This window comes from Leuciscus leuciscus, assembly GCF_965113295.1.
Source record: "Leuciscus leuciscus genome assembly, chromosome: 9".
In the NCBI taxonomy this organism is placed as follows: Eukaryota; Metazoa; Chordata; class Actinopteri; order Cypriniformes; family Leuciscidae; genus Leuciscus; species Leuciscus leuciscus.
The window spans coordinates 43,781,958-43,809,538 of NC_138733.1; the positions used below are offsets into that span (position 1 = coordinate 43,781,958).

General features: G+C 38.6%; 1 protein-coding gene and 1 long non-coding RNA gene across 2 annotated transcripts; one reads left to right on the forward strand and one right to left on the reverse strand.

Annotated features, from left to right (window-relative positions):
- Positions 1-973: 973 nt before the first annotated feature.
- Positions 974-26,667, reverse strand: p2ry12 (purinergic receptor P2Y12). The gene is made up of 3 exons (XM_082179191.1): positions 26,652-26,667; positions 21,006-21,088; positions 974-2,645 (listed from the first exon to the last, which is right to left on the reverse strand). Exons 2-3 carry the CDS (start codon positions 21,011-21,013, stop codon positions 1,556-1,558), a joined length of 1,098 nt encoding a protein of 365 aa, XP_082035317.1. The 5' UTR covers positions 21,014-21,088; positions 26,652-26,667; the 3' UTR covers positions 974-1,555.
- LOC309505462 lies at positions 4,557-8,076 on the forward strand. The gene is made up of 3 exons (XR_014208447.1): positions 4,557-4,822; positions 5,019-5,061; positions 7,838-8,076. It is a non-coding gene; the product is annotated as an uncharacterized lncRNA (long non-coding RNA).
- Positions 26,668-27,581: the final 914 nt, after the last annotated feature.

Below are 27,581 nucleotides of genomic sequence, written 5' to 3' on the forward strand. Positions count from 1 at the left end.
GTCATTTATTAATTGACATGTGGTGCTCTGAACACTTTTTGAAGGTTTAACTGCAGCTTTAAGACTTTGAGCAAAACTTTTCCAGTCCCACTAACCTTAGGAAACCTTCTTCACGTTCTCTCCACACCAGCCAAATTTGCCCTCAATTCCCTGCTTTATTGAGTCATTAGCATTTGACATGTTTTGTGCATGATGGCAATGTCTGGCATATCACTCACAAACTCCAGTTCTGAGGTGAAGATGCAGTGAATGTAATTAAAATATAACAGTGGAGTTCCTGCGCAGCTGTCCTGTAAAAACTACTCGAAAGTGAATTTTTTGATATTTTGAAGATTGTTGATTTTCAGAGAGACATTTTTTCATAATATCTGTTTTTGTGTTCCAGAGAAGAAAGAAATCCATAAAAGTGTGGAACAACATGAGGGTGAGTAAATGATGACAGAATTATTTTATTCATTTATCATTTTAAATATATATATTTTTTTCTCTGAATAAATTACACAAATAAGTTATTTTATTCCATTTAGCCTCCAATAATCAAAGTGGTCATAGATGTCCTACATGAAATTTTACAGTTTTTGTTTGATAAATAGGTTATTTATGTTTGAATAAAGATAAAGTTTTTATGATTTAATATAATTGTTCCATAGCTTTACTTAGTGAAAACTGGCTAAAGGAAAAATTTGTTTTTCCAGTTTGATTGAAAGAAAGAAAGAAAATATACATGATTTATTTTGAGATGTATTTTGTGTGCGTTTGTTCTGGTGTAGAAATGTGGTATTAATTTTATTAGTTTAGGTCTTAAAAACATTACATTTTATGTAAACGTGTGCAACAACCCTCGAACAGACAGTTTGGGAAGCAGCTTTGCTCCCGTTGTGAAGCACAAGACGAAGAGAAACAGTGATGTGTTGCAACAATCAAATGGTTGCAAAGAGTTTACAATAAATCTCAGCTTTTTGCCATAGTCACATGTTTTTACAGTAGTAGTTTATTTATTTATTACAAATACATGACAAATATTGACTTCACAATGAACTGGAGTTGGAAATGACTGATGTATATCTGTGTCTTCATTACAGTAATGTCTTTAATAGTGTGATATCCACAATACTTGGATTCATTTTCATGAAAACTGTTAGTACTTTTGCATGTCTGGATGCCTGGCACTAAAAGATTGTCAGTGACAACAAATATTCAACTCACCAAAATACCATGCATCCCACGCCTTTATAAATTAGTAAGGATCAGAGGTACTTCTGCTATTAGCACATGACATTGATGGACATGTATGTTTAACACAACAAGCTTTTAACAAGATCACACCGGTAAGAGGCAAGAGATCACTCCTGACACCCTTTCTTGCGCTAGCCAATCATGACATGTGAAACCTCTTGATTTGAATCTAGGTTGAGGTAATTAGGTTCTGAAAGAGAGTGGAAGTTGTTAAAGATGTTGTTAAAAGGTTTGATTCATCATGTAGCATATACTGCTGTTACAGCGTGCAAATCAGAAGAGTAGGAGAAGCACATCAGACCCACTGGGCGTTTGTCCATCATATCGGCGTGTTGTCCACAGGAGCGCTGGTGGAGTCTGTCCCGAGATCCCTACAGCGGCCGGGAGACAGACGCAGGGTGTTAAACAGGGATGTCCGGAACGACTTGCAGAGGAAGAAGTAGATGAGTGGATCCAGCACTGAATTGAGGGAGGAAAGCCACAGCGTGCTCTCCTTCAGCTGGAAGAAAAACAGCTTCTGCTGGCAGTTGAACATCTGTCCTCGTGTCTGGCTAATAGTGTATGGCACTCGGGCAAAGTGGAAGGGAACAAAGCACACGAAGAAGACGGCCAACACCAGGAACACGTTTGCTTGAATGCTGTTCTTCTTCTGCGTTCTGTGGGGAACATCCGCTCCTTGCCTTGCCTCATGTTGAGCTCGAGTGCGGGCGTACGACTTGTAGAGCTCTTTAGAGATGAGCGTGTAGCATATTATCACGGTTACAAGGTTTCCCCAGAAGATCACCTGGCACACGTGGTTGACCACCTCATGCCACTTCAGTCCCAGCTCGGTCTTGAGGTCGCTGCACTTAATGCGGCCCGATGTTTTGAGACGGCTCGTCAGGATTACGTTGGGCAGCACAAGAGCCACCAGAGAGGTCCATATGACGGCCGAGAGGATCTTTCTGTGGAGCAGGCGTGTCCGGCTGGTGCCGACAAAGGGCCAGATGGTCTTTCTGCAGCGATCGATGCTGATCAGGCCGAAGAACAAGATGCTGATATACATGGTGAGGTAGAACAGCACAGATGACACGCGGCACACAAACACACGCACGCCGACGGTTGCCAAGTTTGCATCGGCGAGGATCTTAAAGGGGAAGGTGAGGGTCATGATAATATCAGCCACGACGATGTTCTTCAGATAGATGATGAAGTGAGATTTACTGGGGATTCGGAGGAACACCCACGCTGCCAGGCCGTTGAGAGACGAGCCCAGGATGAAGAGGACGGTGTAGAGGACAGGGAACACGGTTGTCTTCAGCGCGCCCTCGCGTGAACAGGCCTCCAGAGACTGGTTCCCGCCGCTCTGGTTGGAGTAAGCGTCCGTGACTTCTGCCAGCGCTGTTGGGAGATCCATGGGTGTGTGATTCCTGCCACATAAAACACACACCGGCTAGATTTAGAATAGCAGATACCATTATGTTTGTGACTAAAGAACTTTAGGCAACATAGGCCACAATTTATTTGTATTTTTTCTTCTTGACTCATAAGTGTATAATACAAATGACAGATCATAGAATTATCTTTATATTAAGTGTCTTTAGCTACTGTGTACTACATTTAACCCTTGAAAACCCTGTAACACCTTTTGTGTTCCTTTTAAGAATTGCTTGTAAATCAGTTATGCTATATTAATCACCAAATACTGGATTCAATCTTTTTGTCAACTTGTTTTCTTTCATTTAGGACAGGTTTGGTATTTCTTTTTGAAACTCATTGATCTGAGGATAAAGTTCATCTCTGTGAAAAAGAAAGCCTGTAATACTTAAAATAGTTTGTTTGTGTACATGAATGTGTGTGTGTGTGTGTGTGTGTGTGTGTGTGTGTGTGTGTGTGTGTGTGTGTGTGTGTGTGTGTGTGTGTGTGTGTGTGTGTGTGTGTGTGTGTGTGTGTGTATTGGATTTGATTTGATCAACTTTATTAATCCCCAGGGAGAAATGTACATGTCACAGCAGCACAAAAATACAATGAATAAATAGAAAACATACAACAACATTCACAACAGCAACACATCTTGTTCTCCAGTATCAATTTCTCAACGCATTATGATTATATTCAACCAAGTAAAAAGAAAATAGTCTGTCATCTTGTATAACACTGGTTGTAAAATCTAATTGCGGTTGGGAAAAAAGACCTTCTAAAACGCTCCTTGTAACAGCGGGGATGAATTAATCTTGAGCTGTAGGGACTCACAAAAGCTCGAGCTATTTCATTAAGAGGATGACAATCATGATTCATCATAAGAGAAAGTTTCCTGATCATTTTATCCTGCACTCGTCTCCTGTAAGGTGGGTAACACACTCCCCACGACAGAGCCTGCCTTCTTTATACGTTTATTTAACTTATTCTTCTCCTTTTCCAACAGTGACAGAGTAGAAGACCACAGATGAGACTACAGAGTCATAGAAGGTCTTAAATAGACATGACAAACCCCAAAATGAACACGACTTTGACCCTTCTTACAAACTTGCATCGTATTGTCAGACCAGTTGAGCTTGTTGTTCAAATATACACCCAGATACTTGTAAGTTGTTACAATCTCAACTTCTGACTCTCTTAAATGAACTGGTACCGCTTGCTGAGGAAGGGCTAAAATCAACCACAATTTCCTTCGTCTAACTAGCGTCAGGTGAAAATAAAGTGTACTTGAGTGCACTAAAAAAACACTTAAATACAAGAAAGTACATTTGTAGTACATTCCTATTTTTTGTGCTAAAGAAAAGTAAAAAAATTATACACTATAAATACACTAATTAAAAGTATATTTTTACTTAAGTAGTACTTAAGTGTAATTGCAAAAGTATACTAAATAACATTGATATTTTAAATGTATTTTTAGTGCATAAGAAAAAAGATATACTATTGAAAAAATACACAGAAGTGTTTTATTAGTGTATTTCTTACAAGTACATTTTTAACACATTAAAAATAGTTCATTGTTAGTGCACTTTTAGATAGCTATTATAAGTTTAAATTAAATTGATTTTACTTAAAATATATTCAAAATGTAATAGTCAAAAATTTAATTTTCCCAAAAGTAGTATTTAAGTACACTTTATAAAAATAAACTAAATATTACTAATTCTTTAAATTAATTTTAAGTGTATAAGGTACTCCCAGGTGAAAAAGACATAGTATTAAATGTATTAAAAATATACTTGAAATACAAATAGTATAATACATTTGTATTACCAACATGCTTATTTGAAGTGCATAAAAAATACATTGAATTGTATTTTAATATATTTCTAAAATATATTAAATATGTTGTACTTGTTTGAATTTGAAAAACGCTAATAACACACGTGACTAATCCTGATTGGTTCCAGCTGTTGAACGTCTGTGATTGGTTCTGGTGTAATTATGAGCTCACACCTCACTCAGAGCTTGCTGACGGCTGTGCGTTCATTGAATGTGATTATATTTCGGCGTCGCGTCGCGTGTAGTTAGGACACGGTGTAATAATTCAGAGATAGAAGTCTAAATTCAAACTAGAGCGATCGTGTTTCTTTAGAGGACTTGGAGGAAACCACGCGATATGGATTAGGTGAGTTTTTTTGCGATTAACCTTTTCAAACGTGAAGGTTTCATTAGTCTACGATATTTCAGTTTTTATTTCTAAGATTAACGGAATTCTTAAATGTTTTGCAACTAATGAGTGATCATGACAGTAGCCTATTTAGATTTTTTTTCTAACGTTAATAGAAAAAGTAACTGTTAGTGTTGTTTTTATTTTTTCCAAGTCGAATCTCGAAGAGATGAAGATACTGCTATCAGAAGTTACTGGTAAGTTTTAGTTGCTGTTTGCATAAATAAATAGCTCACTGTTTAGTTTTTGTCCTAGTTTTTTTCCAACATTTTTTCCTAGCTTCTTAGTCTAGTCTAATTTGTGTTCATTCATGTAAAAATCTATTTAATTGTTTTTTTGGGACAGCTGCAAGTCACTTGTCATGGCTTACAATATTTTGCACTACTTCTAATTTCCTTAACTCTTTGAAGAGTTTGAGAGTTTGTGTTTCTGCACATAACTTTTTTTTTTTGCTCTCAAAGTCAAAGGGGGCTGACTAAAACAAGATTAGCATTTGTTGTACATTTTAATTATTATTCTTGTTGGCTGCGTATACTTTTTCAGTTAAACGGTTAGCCTAAATTGCCCTTTTTTGCTGTGATACAGTGACATATGTAGACTTCACAGTTGTTCAAGAGCTATTTTATTAACTCCTTTTCTTAATTAACATGTTATATTAAATGTCTACTGTTAAAATATATGAACTAAGCATTACATGCTATGTTAAAGAATTCCATTTTTACTAGGTGAAAAAGACTATTAAATGTAATATGTACTTAAGTATGTTTTTAGTACAAAACAAATATACTTTAATGCATTTATAATACATTTAACAGTATGTCTTTTTCACCTTTTATGTACAACAGAGGGAAATGTCAAAACATTATACACTGTAAAAAAAAAAATTACATCCCCAAGTCAAACATTTCTAGTGACTGATCACATCTAAATTTTTCAATTAGTCTGACGTATTATTTCTCATTGAGCCAATGTTAACAGACTATTGCAACAAGAATTGCACTTGGGCCAATTAAAAAATTTAGATGTGACCCGTCACTAGAAAATTTTGACTTGGAGAGGTTAGAATTTTTTTACAGTGTACTGTGTTGTAATAAAAAACGTCTAGGTTACGACCTCTGTTCCCTGAGAACAGGGAATGAGACACCAGAGGTGTGGACTCGAGTCATGTGACTTGGACTCGAGTCAGACTCGAGTCATGAATTTGATGACTTCAGACTCGACTCGACAAAATGTACAAAGACTTGCAACTCGACTTGGACTTTAACATCAATGACTCGTGACTTCACTTGGACTTGCGCCTTTTGACTCGAGAAGACTTGCTACTTCCCATGAAAACTGGGGAAAAAAATGTCCACACGGCCGCGCCGCTCTCAGTTTATCTGCATCTGTGAAAAAAAGCTGTATGCATGCAGCGAGCGCGCGCGCTGCCTGCACGACATCCAATCACTGTAGTCCCACGTTGTTTTGATTTGACCAGCGGTGCATTTGACCACTTAAGATAAGATAAGATATTTGACCACTTGCTTTATAAGTAGAAGTAATGCATTGAATAATAGGCCTACGTTGTTTAAATTGTGTTTAAACGTGCATACGTCTATTAAAGAGTGTATATGTGTACAAAGAGAATCGCAATGCTGAGACGTTAAGACCGGGGTAGCCTAAATCAAGGGAAAATACATATTTCAACAAGGCAACATAACACTCGTCTCATTCGTGAAGGTGGAAAAACAAGTTCTTTGTGACATGCGAGATTTATTGTATAAAGATTTAAATTATGCAAAAGAAAGAGTATGAGTCTGCTGTTTTTGTCAATTTTAAGTTTTAATTTAAAATGTAGGCTATGCGATTTTAATATAAGTACATGGTTAAATATTTTACCACTTGCTTGAGCAACTTAATATATAATTATATAAGAGTAATGCATTAAATAATACGTTGTTTAAATTGTATTTAAACGTGAATACGTCTATTAAAGAGTGTATACGTGTGTACAAAGAGAATCGCAATGCTGACAATTTTTTTTTTGTAAATAAAAGATGCTAATAACTTCTGGATTTGAAATATAATAGTGAGTATGTATTTGTGGTACAGCCGCGGATCACGCACTGCAAACGCAGCATATGTGAAAGCACTATTGCGCGTGCTGGTCTTGCACCGCATACGCACTGCAACACGCATTCCAATTATATTATCAGGTTGGTCCAGTTTTTCAGAAGTGATAATTTTGAGGAGTGAGGATTTTATTGATGACAATGACATGTTTAAAAAGGTTTAGGCTAAAACGACCCATGTCTATTTGAAAGTTAAACTGTTTTGCAATATGAGGTTAATACAATACAGGACTGAAGCTGCATGCTGTGCATTGTTCTAGTGCAATATGCTGTTGAAATACAAGCATTTTTTGTGAAAATTAAATTTTCTGTTTTTTACTGTATTTGATTAATGTCATTGTATAAAAAGAGGTTTAAATAAATACAAATCTTACAGACGTACATGATTTGTATAAATTTTATTTCTGTGGTAAGAGGACTTGAAATGACTCGAAACTAAAATGGTAGGACTTTGGACTCGACTTGAGAATTGTTGGCTTTGACTTTTGACTCGACTCGGGACTTGCCTCATCTTTGACTCGACTTGACTCGGGACTCGAGGGCAAAGACTTGAGACTTACTTGTGACTTGCATAACAATGACTTTGTCCCACCTCTGTGAGACACTGCATTGATGACGATATGGGGAACACCCTCCATGTAAACCGGTGTTTGAAAAGCTGTACAATCTCGGCAATAGAATTTGACTGGCGACAGCCTATGACACGACTAGTGCGACTCAGAAGAATTAAAGAGGCGCCTAGAGAACATTGTTCCCCAATAGCATCATCGAAGCAGTGCAAGTTCCCTTTTGATAGGGAACAGTTACTCAGGTTAATTTTGCTTTAATATAAAAATAAACTCATCTTTTTCCCCTTTCATAGACACTGTGATCAAACAATTTCCAACACGTCTGAGGTGCGAGCACTGATTCGAAGGAAATGCAACAATAAGGCAAACTCAAAGACCAATCAGTAACAGTACTGTAACTGTTTGCAGCTATTAATGATTGCACTTTATTGACTAGTTAGGTTTATTGAAGTTAGTTTTTTTGTTGTTGTTTATAATACCTCTGCAGATCACTGTATTTTATGTTAATGTATTTTTTTTTACAGTTTACATATGCTGCTGTACTGATGCTGGGTAATACATTAAAGTTTACTAGCTTTCAAAGTGTGTGTTTTATACAATTCTTTTTTTAATGTGTGTTTTAATACACCATTAACATATTTAATTGTTTTATAAAGGTACTGTTCACAGTATTAAAACATATTTGAAATGATTTACTATATAAAAAAATGTGAGCAATACATAAATATGATTTGTATATATTATATATTCTTAAATTTTAAATAATTTAAGTGTATTTAAAATGCAATAAAGATGGGTTCAATTGTACTAAAAGGGGTAACAAAATAAATTAAAGCCTAAATAGTATGTTAAAAGCGTATTTTAGTTCATCTTCAGTGTGTCTCAAAATAGCACAATTGAGTACACTAAGATGATCTTAAGTTTATATTAAGCAGTACTAAAGGTAAGCTTTTAGTATATTAAGTGCAAAATAAGTGTCGAAAATAGAGCACTTTAAGTACATTATGGCAGTGTATTATGGAAGTGTAATAAAATGTATTTTAGTGCACTTTTTTTAATCTAGGAATACATTCTAAGTATAATTTGTAAATAATTTAATATTATTATTATTATAATTTAAATAGTTTATTATTGTATTTAAAGATGATTTCAATTATACTTAAAGTGGTAACAAAATACATTTTTTAAAAATATGAAATAGTATATTAAAAATACACTTAAATTCATCTTCAGTGTGTCTCAAAAAAGCACAATTGAGTACACTAAGATGATTTTAAGTTTATATTAAGCAGTACTAAAGATGAGCTTTTAGTATATTAAGTGCAAAATAAGTGTGTCGAAAATAGAGCACTTTAAGTACATTATGAAAGTGTATTATGGAAGTGTACTAAGTGCACTTAAATAAAATGTATTTTAGTGCACTTTTTTTTCACCTGGGTTAGCCTGAGAACGTTTCTCTCACACCAGTCCACAAAACTCTTTATTAGCTCCCTATATTCACTCTCATCGCGGCCCGTTATACAGCCAACTATTGCAGAATCATTAGAACATTTCTGGAGATGACAAGTTTTAGAGTTATACTGAAAATCTGATGTATAAAAAGTGAACACAAATGGAACTAAAACGGTTCCCTGAGGGACTCCAGTGCTGCACTTCACTACCCGAGACACACAGTCCTGCGTCCTCACACACTGTGGTCTATTAGAGAGATAATCAGTTATCCAGTTCACCATACCATGATGTACTTCAACATTTTCCATCTTACTTGGTAGTAGTGAAGGCTGAATAGTGTTAAATGCACTAGAGAAGTCAAGGAATGTAATTCTGACTGTCCGGCTGTCCGGCTCTCTAAATGACTTGAGGATTTATGCAGGAGGTAAATAAGTGCATCATCTCCCCAACACCAGCTTTATAAGCAAACTGTAGTTTATCCTCCACACCACACAATCCTGACTTTAAGTGGTTTAATACCGGTCTCTCAAAAACCTTCATTAACTGTGCTGTTAAAGCACTTGGCCTATAGTGCGAGAACTCCATGGGGTTTGTTAACTCAGGTAACTCACTACACATGATGTCTTCTAGCCTGGTTAAAACCAGACCCTTCTCAGTTGAAACTGAGTGTAGGGTCTGGGGAAGCTATGTAGACAAATCATTTCCAAAGGGGCGTCACCAACCGACGTAGCTCAAATTCCTCTGGCCGCAATTGGATAGTCATAAAACCAATCAGATCGATGAAGGAGATGACGTATGCTTCGAGTGTTGTTCTTTGCTCCGGTTTTAACGAAAACGGTAAGTTTAAATCGCTCAAAACAGACGCGATAACTGATTCGTTTATATACTGTCTATGATTCGAACGAGTGATGTTCCACGGCGGCATCCATCTTTGTAATGAAATCTCCTTCAGAGTCACTGCGCTGTCGTCATCATGTAAATCCCTCCCCAAACGTTTCTGATTGGTGCCGCGATTTCGGCGGCACAGAAATGAGTTTGAATGGGCTCTTCTCCAGACTATCCTGGAGAGAGAATTAAAATTCGCCGGAAGTAGTCTGGGTTTTCCCAGGCTAGATGTCTTCCATAAAACAGGTCATTTTTCTAAACGCAAACTCAAATTAAAAATACAATGAACCACCCTGCAAATCTGATCAGCACAGGCCTTAAGAACTCCAGGATTAATACCATCCGGACCTGGAGATTTCTTTATCTTAATTCTCTATAACCCACTTCTTACTTGTTAAACTGATATAAAAAAAACAGGAACATACTCACAAATGGGAGAAAAGGATGAATCTAAATCCATAGAGTCAATTTTAGCCATAACTGTAGTCATAACTTTTTCACAAAATTATTTTGTTTTGCCTAAGCAAGGCAGTGTAGACATAAAACACATAATGAATGTGTAATGAAAAAACAAAAAAAAAACATTTTCTTAACTTATTCCAGTCATTTGTGAAACAAATATGCAAGGATAATGACATTTTATCTGATCCTTTGCATATAGCTAATGCCTTTAATCATCATTTTTCGTCTTTATGTAGTTTAAAATCTGTTTGCTCTGATGGTTTGGCATGGTCTTCTTATTCTTCCATGCCTGCTGGTTCGTTTTCATTTAAAAAGATCACGCCTACTGATGTCTTACAGGACCTTAAATTAAAGTGTAGTACAGGACCAGATGATCTGGAAGCTAAGTTTATTGCAGCTCACATATTGATGTTTCTTCTTGAAGATCTTTTTAATCTATCATTAACTACTTGTACTGTGCCACAAATTTGGAAAGCTGCAAGAGTGACACCTCTTTTCAAAGGTGGAGACCAATCTGATGTGAATAATTATCGCCCGATTTCTATCATTTGTGCAGTTTGCTAAAATATTTGAGAAATTAATTTTTAATCAACTAACTGAGTACATTAATAATTATAACTTTTTATCTCCACATCAATCTGGCTTTAGATCCAATTTTTATACTTCAACTGCTCTCTTCAAATTTACAAATGATGACTTCTCGGGTTTTGATAATGGTCATTTCATTGGAGCTGCTTTCATTGGTCTCTCTGTTACGATTCGGTTGAAACATGGAGGAAGCAGGATCCAAATGCAGCACAGTTTATTAAACAAACTCCAGACTTACGAACTCAAATACAGGAACAGGACTCATGAACAGAACACCCACCATCCACTTAACAACATCAACTGTAACAACACAAGAACTCACAAAGACTGGACTAAAACACAGGGCTTAAATACAAGGCAAAACAAGCTAAACAAGATAACAAGGGGGCGTGGCTAATCTGAAACACCTGGGGAGACTAATAAACATGAAAAGACAGGGGAACACAGACTGACGTCACAACATAGCCCCCCCTCTATGGGCGGCTCCCGACGCCCATCAAAACCGGAAACACAGTTCGGGAGGGTGGTGGAACGGAGGCGGTCCGGGGGGAGGGATGGAGGGCCAGGTCCGCGCAGGGAACGGGACCAGGGAACGTGGGCCATGGAACGTGGGCGGAGCTGGGCCATGGAATGAGGGCGGACCTGGGCCATGGAACGGAGGAGGGCCTGGAGACAGAGTGAGGACTGGTGGCCAGGGGAAAGCAGGCTGCGCAGGCGGCCATGGAGGTGAAGACCCTTCGGGCGGCCATGGAGGTGAAGACCCTTCGGGCGGCCATGGAGGTGAAGACCCTTCGGGCGGAGACGACCCCCAGGGCGGAGACGACCCTTCAGGCGAAGGCAACCATTCAGGATGCCAGGGCGGAGACGACCCTTCAGGCGGCCATGGCGGAGACAACCCTTCAGGCGGCCAGGGCGGAGACAACCCTTCAGGCGGCCAGGGCGGAGACAACCCTTCAGGCGGCCAGGGCGGAGACAACCCTTCGGGCGGCCAGGGCGGAGCTGGCTGAAGAGGCGGCCATGGTGGCGCGGCCTCCATGGTCCAATCGCGGGACCTACTGCCCTCCCCCAAAAATTTTCTTGGAGACAGTTACGGAGTAATAGGTTGGGGCAGGCACCGGCTCAGGAACAGACACCGGCTCAAGAACAGACACGTCGGCGGCCATCTCTGGTGAGGGCTGAGGTTCTGGCATGCCGGTGGCCCTCTCAGGTGAGGGCTGAGGTTCTGGGGTGGAGACAGGCTCAGGACTGGGCAGAACCAGCGGCAGAAAAGTCTCTGTGCTGGATGGGACCAGCGGCGAAGGAAGCTCTGGACTGGACCAGACCAGCGGCGAAGGAAGCTCTGGACTGGACGGAACCAGCGGCGAAGGAAGCTCTGGACTGGAAGGAACCAGCGGCGAAGGAAGCTCTGGACTGGACGGGACCAGCGGCGAAGGAGGCTCTGGACTGGACGGGACCAGCGGCGAAGAGGGCTTTGAGCTGGGCAGGACCAGCGGCGAAGAGGGCTTTGAGCTGGGCAGGACCAGCGGCGAAGAGGGCTTTGAGCTGGGCAGGACCATCACAGACTCTGGCTCGGCGGGCATGACGCTCTCAGTCTCGGCGGGCATTACGCTCTCGGGCTCAGGCTCGGCGGGCATGACGCTCTCGGGCTCAGGCTCGGCGGGCATGACGCTCTCAGGCTCGGCTGGACTGGTGTGAAGCTCTGGCTCGGCAGGACTGGCGTGAAGCTCTGGCTCGGCAGACGTGACGTGAACAGTCTCTGGATCGGCAGAAGCGACGTGAACAGTCTCTGGATCGGCAGAAGCGACGTGAACAGTCTCTGGATCGGCAGAAGCGACGTGAACAGTCTCTGGCTTGACAGGCTCAGGCTGGAAGGGCTCGGGAGCGATGGTTCTCTTGGCAGCACGAGCTGACATCAGCGGGGAATCAGCCACGCTGGAAACAAGTCCTGGATGGCCATAGACCGATGCGATGGCTGGCTTGATGGTTGGCGTGACATGGAGAAACTTAGGCTCGGCTAGGCTGAAGTGAAGGTACTCTGGTTGGACAGGCGAGATGTGAACTGACTCAGGGGGTACTGTGAGCTTGCGGGGTGTTTCATCGGCCAAGCCCACAGTAAAAGCCGAACCGCTCAGGTAAAGGGCCAGGTCAATATATCCTTCTAGAGTCCAGCCGGTATAGTCGTCAGGCATCAGCTGAGCGATATCCGCATCCAGCCCGCTCCAGAACAGGTCCATGAGCTCAGTGTCATCAAGTGATCCCAGATGACAGGTAGCCAAGAAGTCCTTCACATACCTCTTAATCGGCTGGCCATCTTGAAAAATGCAGCAGAGAAATCTCCTTAGTACTTGGTTACTGACAGCTGCTGGATCCATTTTGTGGTGAGTTCTTCTGTTACGATTCGGTTGAAACATGGAGGAAGCAGGATCCAAATGCAGCACAGTTTATTAAACAAACTCCAGACTTACGAACTCAAATACAGGAACAGGACTCATGAACAGAACACCCACCATCCACTTAACAACATCAACTGTAACAACACAAGAACTCACAAAGACTGGACTAAAACACAGGGCTTAAATACAAGGCAAAACAAGCTAAACAAGATAACAAGGGGGCGTGGCTAATCTGAAACACCTGGGGAGACTAATAAACATGAAAAGACAGGGGAACACAGACTGACGTCACAACACTCTCAAAGGCCTTCGATATGGTTGACCATTACCTTCTACTGGATAAGCTTTACTCTGTTGGTTTGAATAAACATGCTGTGCTCTGGTTCAACTCTTATTTGCATAATAGACGTCAATGTGTTGTTTACCAAGGATTCCAGTCAGATTATTTAATTGTTGATAAAGGTGTTCCTCAAGGCTCTACTTTAGGCCCCTTACTTTTTTCAGTCTTTATCAATGACCTGGCACAAGTTTGTTCTCATTGTGAATTAGAGCTTTATGCTGATGACACTGTCATCTATACCTCTGATCGGGATTTGCTGCAAGTTCAAAGAACTCTTCAATCTGACTTTGATAAAGTACAACAGTGGCTGTTCATTAATAAACTTCTGTTGAACATGAAGAAGTCCTGCTGTATGGTGTTTTCCACGATACAAAATCGCCGTTGTGCTTCCTGTTTTGAAATATTTGGGCCTCTGGCTCGATTCCAACCTTACCTTTAAGATACACATCGATAATATCATTAGGAAAGTATATGATGTCTTAACACTCTGTACAGATCAATTAATTGTTTTTTAACTCAAGTCAGAAAAAAATTATTTCTCAACTGGTAATACCAATTATTGATTATGCAGACATAGTTTACACTAATACCTTTGAGTCCAGTCTCAAACCCCTTAATGTTGTATTCAGTTCTCTTTGCAGATTTATATTGAACTGTCCATTTAAAACTCATCATTGTTTTATGTATGATTCACTACACTGGTTGCAACCTAAACCACAAAGGGTTTACCACTGGATTCTGTTCATTTTTAAATGTGTTTATTTTAATTGTCCTGCATACCTTAAACAGCACTTAATACCTTATTGCTCTACATACTCACTAAGACACCTCCAATGTCCAACATTTTTTACGGTACCAAGGTTATTTTCTGTAGCTGGTAGGAGAGCATTTCAATATAAAGCCCCTCATGACTGGAATAACCTTCCTCTTTTTTGAGGTCTATTTCTACATTTGGTTTATTCAAATCGTCACTTTTTTCTTTTCTTAAAACTACATGTTCTTGTAATTAGGGACACCAATGGTATTACATATAAATGGATTATGTAAACAACATATAGTAGTATGTATACAATTATGACTTTCTTTGTCATTTTCTTTATCTTGATTTTCTTTGACATTTCTATGTGAGATGTGACGTTATCCTGTATGTTACATTTTGTCATAAGGCATATTGATAAATGACGCATTAGTTGTTTAATGCATTCGGCTGATTATTTGTCAATATACTTTAACGTGTGCTATGTTAATTGTGGGGGCAAGCCCAGGTGAAAAAAAAGTGCACTAAAATACATTTTATTTAAGGGCACTTAGTACACTTCCATAATACACTTTCATAATGTACTTAAAGTGCTCTATTTTCGACACACTTATTTTGCACTTAATATACTAAAAGCTTATCTTTAGTACTGCTTAATATAAACTTAAAATCATCTTAGTGTACTCAATTGTGCTTTTTTGAGACACACTGAAGATGAATTTAAGTGTATTTTTAATATACTATTTCATATTTAAAAAAAATGTATTTTGTTACCACTTTAAGTATAATTGAAATCATCTTTAAATACAATAATAAACTATTTAAATTATAATAATAATAATATTAAATTATATACAAATTATACTTAGAATGTATTCCTAGATTAAAAAAGTACACTAAAATACATTTTATTACACTTCCATAATACACTTCCATAATGTCCTTAAAGTGCTCTATTTTCGACGCACTTATTTTGCACTTAATATACTAAAAAATGTTCTTTAGTACTTCTTAATATAAACTTAAGATCATCTTAGTGTACTCAACTGTGCTATTTTGAGACACACTGAAGATGAACTTAAATATGCTTTTAACATACTATTTCAGCTTTAATTTTATCTTTAGATTAAATCTTTAATACATTTTTAAAAACACTTATAAATTATTTAAAATATAAGAATATATCAACTGTGCTATTTTTATACAAACTTAAGATGAACTTAAACATGATTTTAAAATATTATTTCAGCTTTAATTTTTTTCCCCCTTAGAGCAATAGAACCCATCTTTAAAACATTTTTAAATACACCTTTAAATTCTTTAAAATATAAGAATATACAATCATATTATATTTATGGAAACTAATTTATTGTACAAATGTATTTTAACTATGTCAAAAGTACTTTTATAAAACATTTAAATGTTAATGGTTTTTTTTTTAGTCAAGTACACTATTACTGTGTTATCAGTAGCATTTTCTGCCTCATTTATGCTGAAGTTATACTGTTAAAATGTAAATGTTAAAATTGTCCACCATTGATGAATGCGTTTAATACAATAATCATTTTAAAGTTAGATGTAATGCATTTGATAAAAATAACCGGTAGCCTAAATGTAATTCATGTAAATGAAAACACCTATAGTTTAAAAGGATACAGGAGGAATGGTATGTGTACAAACAAAAAGCATCTCTTTCTTAAAAAACACTTTATTTTTTTTAAACATTATTAAAGTCCAAACAGACTGTTGGGAAACAAAATAACACAAGTGGCAAGCTTAAACTAAAAGCATTAAAGGAGTTCACCCAAAAATCAAAATGATCTCAGTTTTTACTCACCCGCGTGTTGTTCTAAACCCTTAAGACTTCCATTAACCATCGCATCACAAAATATTATATTTATGATGTAATCTGAGCGCTGGATAAGTCTTCCATTGACTTCCAAGGGACTTAAACTTGCTCGATCAGAAAACATATAGACATTGTTTAAAATAGTCCAAGTGACTTCAGTGGCTCAACCATCGAGAATACTTTTTCTGCGCCAAAAACAAACAAAAATAACGAATTTATTCCAATATCCATTTACTCGTGTTGTGCTTGAAAGTTGTTTACGTAGTCTATCTGCGCAGCGCTTCTGGGTTCTACGTCACCACACAGGCTCACTATTGGCCAACGCAGGTCATGTGTGTGACGCCTGGTGACGTAGAACCCAGAAGCTCGCGCAGATACACTATGTAAACAACTTTCAAGCACAACACGAGTAAATGGATATTGGAATAAATTCGTTATTTTTGTTTGTTTTTGGCACCAAAAAACTATTCTCGTCGCTTGATAAATGGATGGTTGAGCCACTGGAGTCACTTAGACAATTTCAAACAATGTCTTAATACGATTTCTGATCGAGCAAGTTTAAGCCCCTTGGAAGTCAATGGAAGACTTATCCAGCGCTCAGATTCCATCATAAATATAATATTTTGTGATGCGATGGTTAATGGAAGTCTTAAGGGTTTAGAACAACACGCGGGTGACTAAATACAAAGAACTTTTCGATTTTTGGGTGAACTAACCCTTTAATAAAATGATTAAACTACAGATTACTGTACGTATCTTATATGAACAAAACACAAATTTATATGCACTAAAAATACATTTAAAATATCAATGGTATTTAGTATACTTTCTTAATTACACTTAAGTACTACTTTAGTATTTTCACTAGGTGAAAATAAAGTGTACTTTAGTGCACTAAAAAAACACTTAATTACAAGAAAGTAATTTGTAGTACATTCTTATTTTTTGTGCTAAAAACAACTGTAAAAATAATACATTATAAATAAACTAATTAAAAGTATGTTTTAATTTAAATAGTAATTAAGTGTAATTAATAAAGTATACTAAAAGCCTTATTTTTTTTTATGTATTTTTAGTGCATTAAAAAAATATATACTTTTGAAAAAATAGACAGAAGAGTTTTTTAGTGTATTTCTTACAAGTACATTTTAACACATTAAAAATAGTTAATTGCTAGTGTACTTTGATAGCTATGTAAAAGTACACTAACAATGAACTATTTTTAATGCGTTAAAAATGTACTTGTAAGAAATACACTAAAAAAACTCTTCTGTCTATTTTTTCAAAAGTATATATTTTTTTTATGCACTAAAAATACATTTAAAATATAAATGGTATTTAGTATACTTTATTAATTACACTTAAGTACTATGCGCATATGCGCAGGACCCCCTTGAAAATGAGATGTTACATCTCAAGGGGTTATCCTGAGATAAATTCAATTCAGTTTGTTTCCCCTCACCCTTGAAGCCTCCTTGAAACTCTCTGCCTCATTCACTCTCAACTCTAAATTAACTTCTGGCTCTGTCTATTGACAATGAAGAAATGTTTAAAATATGCAGATACTTCAAACTTTCTGGTTAGGCTTTTTCCAAGACAACTTAAAGTTTGTCTACAAAGTTTTTTATCAAATTGTAAAGTGTTCCCAGTTATATATGGTAAACATCATGTACACGTTACAACGCTGCCTGATTCAAGCAGATATAGTGGCTGTTAATGCATGAAAATCCAAATTCAGCATTAATTATCACCATCTTTATTCTAATTTGAAGGGCTTTGATAACATACCTGTGAAAATAAAAGACATTACAAATAAAAAAAGACTATAATGTACTGAAAATAAGTGCACGTTTGTGCGGGTAGTGAATATTTTTAATTTCCAACAAAACTTGTTAGATATTCAACAAGAGAAATAGGCAGAGTTATTCATCATTGTGCAACACACTTCGGATGCCACATGACAACTAACAGTGCTTGACTTTTTTGTGAAAAAGGAGTGAAGTAGTTTGCCGTTTTGAACTCTTTTTTTAACACTTTTTACAAAATAAAAGCATTTAAAAATTATCTTCCTGTATAAACATTAAATCACACTACTGTGATAAATTGTACAGAATATTTGTAAATATTATTAAATGTGGCCAAAATTACCCACAAATAATGCTTTGGGGGTCAAAAATGAAAGTGCATAATCTCAAATCAAGGAGGCCTACGATCAATCAAGTCCAAAAAGAAATACAAAAGCAGTCCTAATTGAAAGAAAGCAAGCTGTTAAAAAGACTGAATCCAATATTTGGTGAGAATAGTGTTATTGAGAGATTTATAAGCAATTTTTGTAGGCTGGTCATTTTTGACCGGAAACACCACAAGTGGAATAAAATGGGGAGAGAAAAAAAAAATCACAAGAAATTACAAAAAATTCTCAAACAAAAGTTGGAGAAGTAGTAACACCCTGGGTGAGTAAGGTCAGTGAGGTTTAGTCCAATGCAATAACGTTAATTAGCATTTTTGGGGAAAAGTATATCTTCTCCAGGTCAAAATGTCCTGAACACAACACTAAATACATTTTTTGATAAAAGTCGATTTGTGTGTATATACATGTTTCTACATTGTACTTGTACTATTTTGTAAAAAAAAAATACTTGCACATAATTACAGCTGTAATAGATTTCTGTAATTACATATATAATGATTAATGATAGTTCTTCCTATCTTCCCTTACACCGTAACCCACTCATTCCTATAAACCTGTCCGAACCCGTTTCTCATCTCAATAGTATGGAAGCTTGTTTCCGCCACTGAATAATAAATAAATAATAATAATAATTGTGACTTTTTATCTCACAATTCTGACTTTATTTCTCAGAATTGCGAGATATAAAGTCAGAATTGTGAGAAATAAAGTCGCAACTCTGAGAAATAAAGTCAGAATTGCGTGATATAAAGTCGCAATTGCGAGAAAAAAAGTCAGAATTCTGACTTTATAAGACGCAATTGCGACTTTATTTCACGCAATTCTGACTTTATATCTCGCAATTCTGACTTTATATCTCGCAATTCTGACTTTATTTCACGCAATTCTGACTTTATATCTCGCAATTCTGACTTTATATCTCGCAATTCTGACTTTATTTCACGCAATTCTGACTTTATATCTCGCAATTCTGACTTTATTTCACGCAATTCTGACTTTATATCTCGCAGTTCTGAGAAATAAAGTCAGAATTGCGAGATGTAAATGCGCAATTGTGAGATAAAAAGTCGCAATTATCTTTTAAAATGTTTTATTCTGTGGCGGAAACAAGCTTCCACACAATAGCAGCACAGTTATTGCAGAGGAAACCAGTAAATACACTGTAGGGGAGAGCCGGGACGATTGAAACGCTGAGATTTCCTTGAAAACCACTCCCGTCATGTACGTCAAATTTCGTCAAAACATTTCTTCTTTACGTCGTGCCGTTTTGGAGTTAAAGCCGCAAAGCTGTTTTTGAGTGCGGTGAGTGAATTCTTTCGGGCGGTACTTTTTTTTTGACTGACAAGTTGGATTTATTGTTTCATGTGCCATTGTAATGATAATACGGCAGGTGTATTAGTCCTGCAACACACCCTTAAGTGTGCAATATCACAGTTTTTTAGTTTAAGGGCAAAAGCGGTTTAACTGACAGGAGGCGCTGACGGGACGTCCCAACAGTTACACCTGGTCATAGCCTATTCTGTTCATACATTCATATACTGTTCCTAGACTTGTGTTTCTTTTAATGCAAATTCATTTTCAATTACGCAACACATGTTATCTCTTAAATAATCATCAATTGTCCAATCTTCAATCTTCAATACATTTCAGAAATTATTCTTCATAATAACAGGCTATTCAACTAGCAAACACTCAATATGACTCAAGGAAGAAATGTAAGAAAATGAGTTGTAAACGGATTTGTCTGTCTTCGTCAAAATAGCCTGTTAGAAAGATTACAAAATGCTCATATAGGCTTATCACCTATTGTTTATTGGGCGACAGAACAAAAATGGTTAATATGAACCTTTAAATTAAAAGAAATTACAAAATATGTTTGTAACAATATGTACATACGTTACTCGTCAGGAATTGTTCACAAAAACAAGCATTAGATGAATAGTTGCCGTTTAAACTGTTATGTTTCATCCGTTGTGTTGTGTTATATGTTATGTTGCAATCGTCCCACCTGAAGCACAAAGTTCAAAGTATACCGTTCAAAGTCAAATTTTACTTAAATCATTCTATATTTGTACCGAATAACACATGATACTGAGAGAACACATGTGTGAGTTGTTGAGAACAAAAAAATTAAAAAAATCTATCTGTAACCATATCTTAGAATACGACATGTATCTGAAAAGTGTTTCAACTGGCCCGGCTCTCCCCACTTAAGATTTTTTTTTTTTTTTCATAGTAGTTAAAGACCTAATATGAAGTGTGACTGATTTTTTTAATAGAATTTTTTTTTTTTTTTTAATTATTTAAAATATAACTTTCAATATTAACATTTAAGGTAACCAATAATTATAATGATTTCCTTTAAAAAAACAAACATTTAGAGTAGTGGAGAGTGAGAGATAGATTAATACATGTATTAATAAGTAAAGATAGCAAAACTCAATTGCACAATGTAAGACATTTTGTGATGTTTGACAGAATTTATTATTATTTGCTTGTTCTGTAAATCAAGTGTCAGAGTATAATGCAAAATGTAACACTTACCTCAACATGCCTCCGATGTGACGAGTTTTCCTTGAGAAGAGTCACTTCATGGTTTCAGCAAACACGCTTTCTTCTGGACCTTTCTGAAAGGAAATGAATCTTACTCTCTCCCTTCTGCTTTTTACTTCCTGACATGCCATGCAGACACAAGAGGAAGTTTAAAGCTGTCTGAAATCTGCTATTATGTCAACTATGCTTTAGTTCAACACTGTTTGTGCTGACCAAGCCAGAAAGATCATGCATCAGAGTTTGTGATCCTAAAACCACTGGAAACACAAAGGTGAAACACGTCAGACCTTGAATCGAATGTATTTAAATAGTGTCGATGTTCATTTTCAAACATGTAGTGTTTTTCTCAATCCATGTAGTTTCAAAGCAGCTTTACAGAAGATTGTGCCTTAACACACCCAGTGAGGAACCAGACTCTTCTGGAGGGAACACATCGTCCCCTGGTATTACTATGAATGCACATATACTAAATATTATACACAGAATGTGGTACACAAGTCATGTTACTAGATTAAATGATCAGTTCTCACTGCACACATTGGGTGCTTTCTTGAACGTAAGGGTTAAACGGTTCGTTCACCCAAAAAATATTTGAATTATCCCATAATTTATCACCATCAAGCCATCCTAGGCGAACAGGAGACTACAGCAAAAGTGCTTTTTGTGATACTATTTGCTCCAATATCTAAATAAATAAATAAAATCACAGCATTTCTATATTTACAGATGTGTATTTAGAATTCAGCTGTACATAAACAATTTTTTTTTTAAAAAGCATAGTACCAGCAAAATGTTTTAATGTGCAAGTATTTGCATGACCATTAAAAGTACGGTGGCCAAGAGAGCTCAATGTGCTGCAACTGAAGAAAATGCAGCAAATTATGAAAACATCTTCATCAGTTTGACAACACGTGTGCTGCAAATACTCACAACACAACCAAATGTGGCAGAGCTGAAGAATCGAGGCCCAACTACTACTACTAGAATACAGTTCAGCTTTAAGAGGATCTCTGACAGCACAGAGAGAATGACTGAAACTAAATTTGCACTGGTAAGGAATAGAAACATGAGTACCATACAAAATGGTTAATCTTTATTAATTCAAATCACTTAAAAAACAAGCATACCAGGAAGAAACACCTCAAGCTCTGACCATAAAATGTTTCACACACACACACACACACACACACACACACACACACACACACACACACACACACACACACACACACACACACACACACAAAGCAATCACACAGTCACTCGTCAGTAATAATCAATCAGCGGAGATGATAACAGAAATACTATGACATGACACTTGATCTGGGTCCTTTCTCTTGAAGGCAAGACAAGTTTATTTATAAAGCACATTTGTCAGGGGGGGTTCTGGGTTGTTTACTCATTATTTTTTGTATTTCATGATTAAATATGTGTTGCAGATTCCTTGGTTACAGATCACACTAAATACATATTTCAGAATAATGACAGACACAGATTTGGTTCATTTTCACCGTTTTATTTTCAATTTGTTTCATGCCATAAATGACTAGTTTGTGTGCACACTTTCTAGTTATTATTGGTATATTGTTAACGTTTATTTCTTTTGAGTTTAAGTTGCTTACGTGGGAAGAGCGGAGGTTTTGGCGCATGATTAATTGTATGTTTGTTTGTTTGTTTGTTTATTATAATTCTATTTTTATTTTGTTGACTATAATTATTTGGGTAAATTACTTTTTGACCCATTTTTCGGCAAAAGTGTGCATCGAGGGCACATATCGACCGCAGAGGGGGCGCTCGCTAGGACCCTTCTGAGGCCTAAAATGACAAATGGGACACATCTACGGTCTCACGGACTTAACGTCCACAAGACCGAAAGTGCTCATGAAGTGTGCCATTTGTGACAGGGCCTATGTGTCAAAATAGTCAGAGAGATTGAGAAGAAACGCAAGGAATGTGCAGAGAAATAGCGTGAAAAATAGATACAAGCAGACGCTGTAAAAGGAGTCAAAATATATGTTTTCTGCAGCGGTAAGCAGGACCTTCATCAGCTCCAGTGATGATGAGGAGGATGAGGAGGATCAGGAGAGATGAGTGAGTGTAGAGTCTGCGGTAAGCAGGACCTTCATCAGCTCCAGTGATGATGAGGATGATGAGGAGGATCAGGAGAGATGAGTGAGTGTAGAGTCTGCAGTAAGCAGGACCTTCATCAGCTCCAGTGATGATGAGGAGGATGAGGAGGATCAGGAGAGATGAGTGAGTGTAGAGTCTGCGGTAAGCAGGACCTTCATCAGCTCCAGTGATGATGAGGAGGATGAGGAGGATGAGGAGAGATGAGTGAGTGTAGAGTCTGCAGTAAGCAGGACCTTCATCAGCTCCAGTGATGATGAGGAGGATGAGGAGGATCAGGAGAGATGAGTGAGTGTAGAGTCTGCAGTAAGCAGGACCTTCATCAGCTCCAGTGATGATGAGGATGATGAGGAGGATCAGGAGAGATGAGTGAGTGTAGAGTCTGCGGTAAGCAGGACCTTCATCAGCTCCAGTGATGATGAGGAGGATGAGGAGGATCAGGAGAGATGAGTGAGTGTAGAGTCTGCAGTAAGCAGGACCTTCATCAGCTCCAGTGATGATGAGGAGGATGAGGAGGATCAGGAGAGATGAGTGAGTGTAGAGTCTGCAGTAAGCAGGACCTTCATCAGCTCCAGTGATGATGAGGATGATGAGGAGGATCAGGAGAGATGAGTGAGTGTAGAGTCTGCGGTAAGCAGGACCTTCATCAGCTCCAGTGATGATGAGGAGGATGAGGAGGATCAGGAGAGATGAGTGAGTGTAGAGTCTGCAGTAAGCAGGACCTTCATCAGCTCCAGTGATGATGAGGAGGATGAGGAGGATCAGGAGAGATGAGTGAGTGTAGAGTCTGCAGTAAGCAGGACCTTCATCAGCTCCAGTGATGATGAGGAGGATGAGGAGGATCAGGAGAGATGAGTGAGTGTAGAGTCTGCGGTAAGCAGGACCTTCATCAGCTCCAGTGATGATGAGGAGGATGAGGAGGATCAGGAGAGATGAGTGAGTGTAGAGTCTGCGGTAAGCAGGACCTTCATCAGCTCCAGTGATGATGAGGAGGATGAGGAGAGATGAGTGAGTGTAGAGTCAGCGGTAAGCAGGACCTTCATCAGCTCCAGTGATGATGAGGATGATGAGGAGGATGAGGAGAGATGAGTGAGTGTAGAGTCTGCGGTAAGCAGGACCTTCATCAGCTCCAGTGATGATGAGGAGGATGAGGAGGATCAGGAGAGATGATTGAGTGTAGAGTCTGCGGTAAGCAGGACCTTCATCAGCTCCAGTGATGATGAGGAGGATGAGGAGAGATGAGTGAGTGTAGAGTCTGCGGTAAGCAGGACCTTCATCAGCTCCAGTGATGATGAGGATGATGAGGAGGATCAGGAGAGATGAGTGAGTGTAGAGTCTGCGGTAAGCAGGACCTTCATCAGCTCCAGTGATGATGAGGAGGATGAGGAGAGATGAGTGAGTGTAGAGTCTGTGGTAAGCAGGACCTTCATCAGCTCCAGTGATGATGAGGAGGATGAGGAGGATCAGGAGAGATGAGTGAGTGTAGAGTCAGCGGTAAGCAGGACCTTCATCAGCTCCAGTGATGATGAGGAGGATGAGGAGAGATGAGTGAGTGTAGAGTCTGTGGTAAGCAGGACCTTCATCAGCTCCAGTGAGGATGAGGAGGATCAGGAGAGATGAGTGAGTGTAGAGTCTGCAGTAAGCAGGACCTTCATCAGCTCCAGTGATGATGAGGAGGATGAGGAGGATCAGGAGAGATGAGTGAGTGTAGAGTCTGCGGTAAGCAGGACCTTCATCAGCTCCAGTGATGATGAGGATGATGAGGAGGATCAGGAGAGATGAGTGAGTGTAGAGTCTGCGGTAAGCAGGACCTTCATAAGCTCCAGTGATGATGAGGAGGATGAGGAGGATCAGGAGAGATGAGTGAGTGTAGAGTCTGCGGTAAGCAGGACCTTCATCAGCTCCAGTGATGATGAGGATGATGAGGAGGATGAGGAGAGATGAGTGAGTGTAGAGTCTGCGGTAAGCAGGACCTTCATCAGCTCCAGTGATGATGAGGAGGATGAGGAGAGATGAGTGAGTGTAGAGTCTGTGGTAAGCAGGACCTTCATCAGCTCCAGTGATGATGAGGAGGATGAGGAGAGATGAGTGAGTGTAGAGTCTGCGGTAAGCAGGACCTTCATCAGCTCCAGTGATGATGAGGAGGATGAGGAGAGATGAGTGAGTGTAGAGTCTGCGGTAAGCAGGACCTTCATCAGCTCCAGTGATGATGAGGATGATGAGGAGGATCAGGAGAGATGAGTGAGTGTAGAGTCTGCGGTAAGCAGGACCTTCATCAGCTCCAGTGATGATGAGGAGGATGAGGAGGATCAGGAGAGATGAGTGAGTGTAGAGTCTGCGGTAAGCAGGACCTTCATCAGCTCCAGTGATGATGAGGATGATGAGGAGGATGAGGAGAGATGAGTGAGTGTAGAGTCTGCGGTAAGCAGGACCTTCATCAGCTCCAGTGATGATGAGGAGGATGAGTGAGTGTAGAGTCTGTGGTAAGCAGGACCTTCATCAGCTCCAGTGATGATGAGGATGATGAGGAGGATGAGGAGAGATGAGTGAGTGTAGAGTCAGCGGTAAGCAGGACCTTCATCAGCTCCAGTGATGATGAGGAGGATGAGGAGGATCAGGAGAGATGAGTGAATGTAGAGTCTGCGGTAAGCAGAACTACTTTTAAAACACTATGTCATGAGTGTAGGAACCCATCCCCCAGTTACGCATTATTTCCACATCTGCATAGTTGACGATTACCGCGATTCACTAGAAAGTTAACGAGACGCGTTTGTAAACCATGTTTTCCACCAAAATAAAAGATCATGTGCATCTCTTTCAAGTATAGAAATTAGTACAAAACTAATTATGAAAGTTTCCTTTATTTTTCAGTGCATATGTTTTACAATGTCATGGGATTAATATTATAACTATTATTATGCATTACAATATATGGCTATTACTGTCATGGGATTAGTGTAATGTAGACAGACACTGTAACTAATAGAGGTTTGAATTTTCCTTTGTTTAATTTGCACACTGAATATGGGTTGGAGCTTTTAATTTTGAACTCTCAAAGTGTGTCAGGAGTTCAGTTTTATCATAACGCTCTGGATTTTCCCCGGACACTTTGGATTGGATCTAACCGTGTCTCGTGGAGCTGTGTGTGTAGCAGTGTGTGTATCAGCCTTAATAATGGCAGAGAGTCTCTAACGGGTGCAATCGTTTTTATTCTTCTAGATTCAGCATGAGCACCGTGAAAACTAGAAGTAAACACACAAATAGCTTGTTAATTAACCTTTGGCATGACACAAATCTACAAATAAATCCTCACCTCTTTTACAGTGCATCATCATGCTTTTGTGTATATGTGCAATGCACAATAAAAGACTAAAACAATAATTTGCTCACTCAATACATGCAGCTTTCCTGGAGATACACAACAAAACAATTTCCAGTAACAGTCAATATAAGCATTATACATCCTTAAAGCCTTTCCGTCTCTTATACATGGAGCCAAATAATACACACCTCGCTCTGCTCACCAAGGGTGCGAACTCTAGACTTGCTGCTTTCCTGAATTAGCCGCTATCTGAACTGGAACAGCACACAAATGTGAGGACATAAGACAAAGCAACTTAACAAAAAACATCATGAAAACGGAATTACAAAACTAATTAATATTGTAGAGTGAACAGCACCAGGAGTTACCTTACATATGTCCCTGAGCTTCTGAGATGAGAGAAATCAGGGGGAAGCAGAACTGTTGATCGGCTCTACAGGTTCCCGGACTCACAGCCTCAAACACAGTCACATGACTGACCTGACTGTGACTGCAGTTCCTCTAGCGGCCTCCAGTGGCCACTCACAGTGCGTCTCATCTCCGGCTCATCATAACGCCTTGGCTCTTATTTGGACTTTACTATGTGGGTTAGATTGCTGTTTGCTGTCACTGCCGATCACTTCACCTTCTACGTCGGTCTAAATATGTTCATAGGGGATCATAGCGGAACTTTAACCTCACAGGGACTGATATTAAGGTCTAATGTTCCCGTCCCACGTGTACTGATATTAAACAAAATATCTCGTGGTGTTTGCCCTGCGGACTTGTGCTATCCACAGGTGTCTACTATACACTCTGACAAAGTACGTCCTGAATTCATCAGGTTCACGCACCTCAATGTACGTTCACTAAACAAAAAGACTGATTTACTCTATGACATGTCTTTTGTATTTCTGAAACTTGGCACCAAGAAAATGACTTTTTAAATCTCAATCTGTGTGGACTCCACCGGGATTGACAAACCCAGAGCACCGGGTAACGGGGGTGTCCTGCTGTTGTGTACAGTGCAGAGATCTCTGTTACTGAGAGTATTGATTTTAAAGTGAATGGTGTTTCTCCTGTTCTGATCTCGTTTCTCTGTCGACACCCGAAACATAACCCTCTGTTTTTGGATGAAC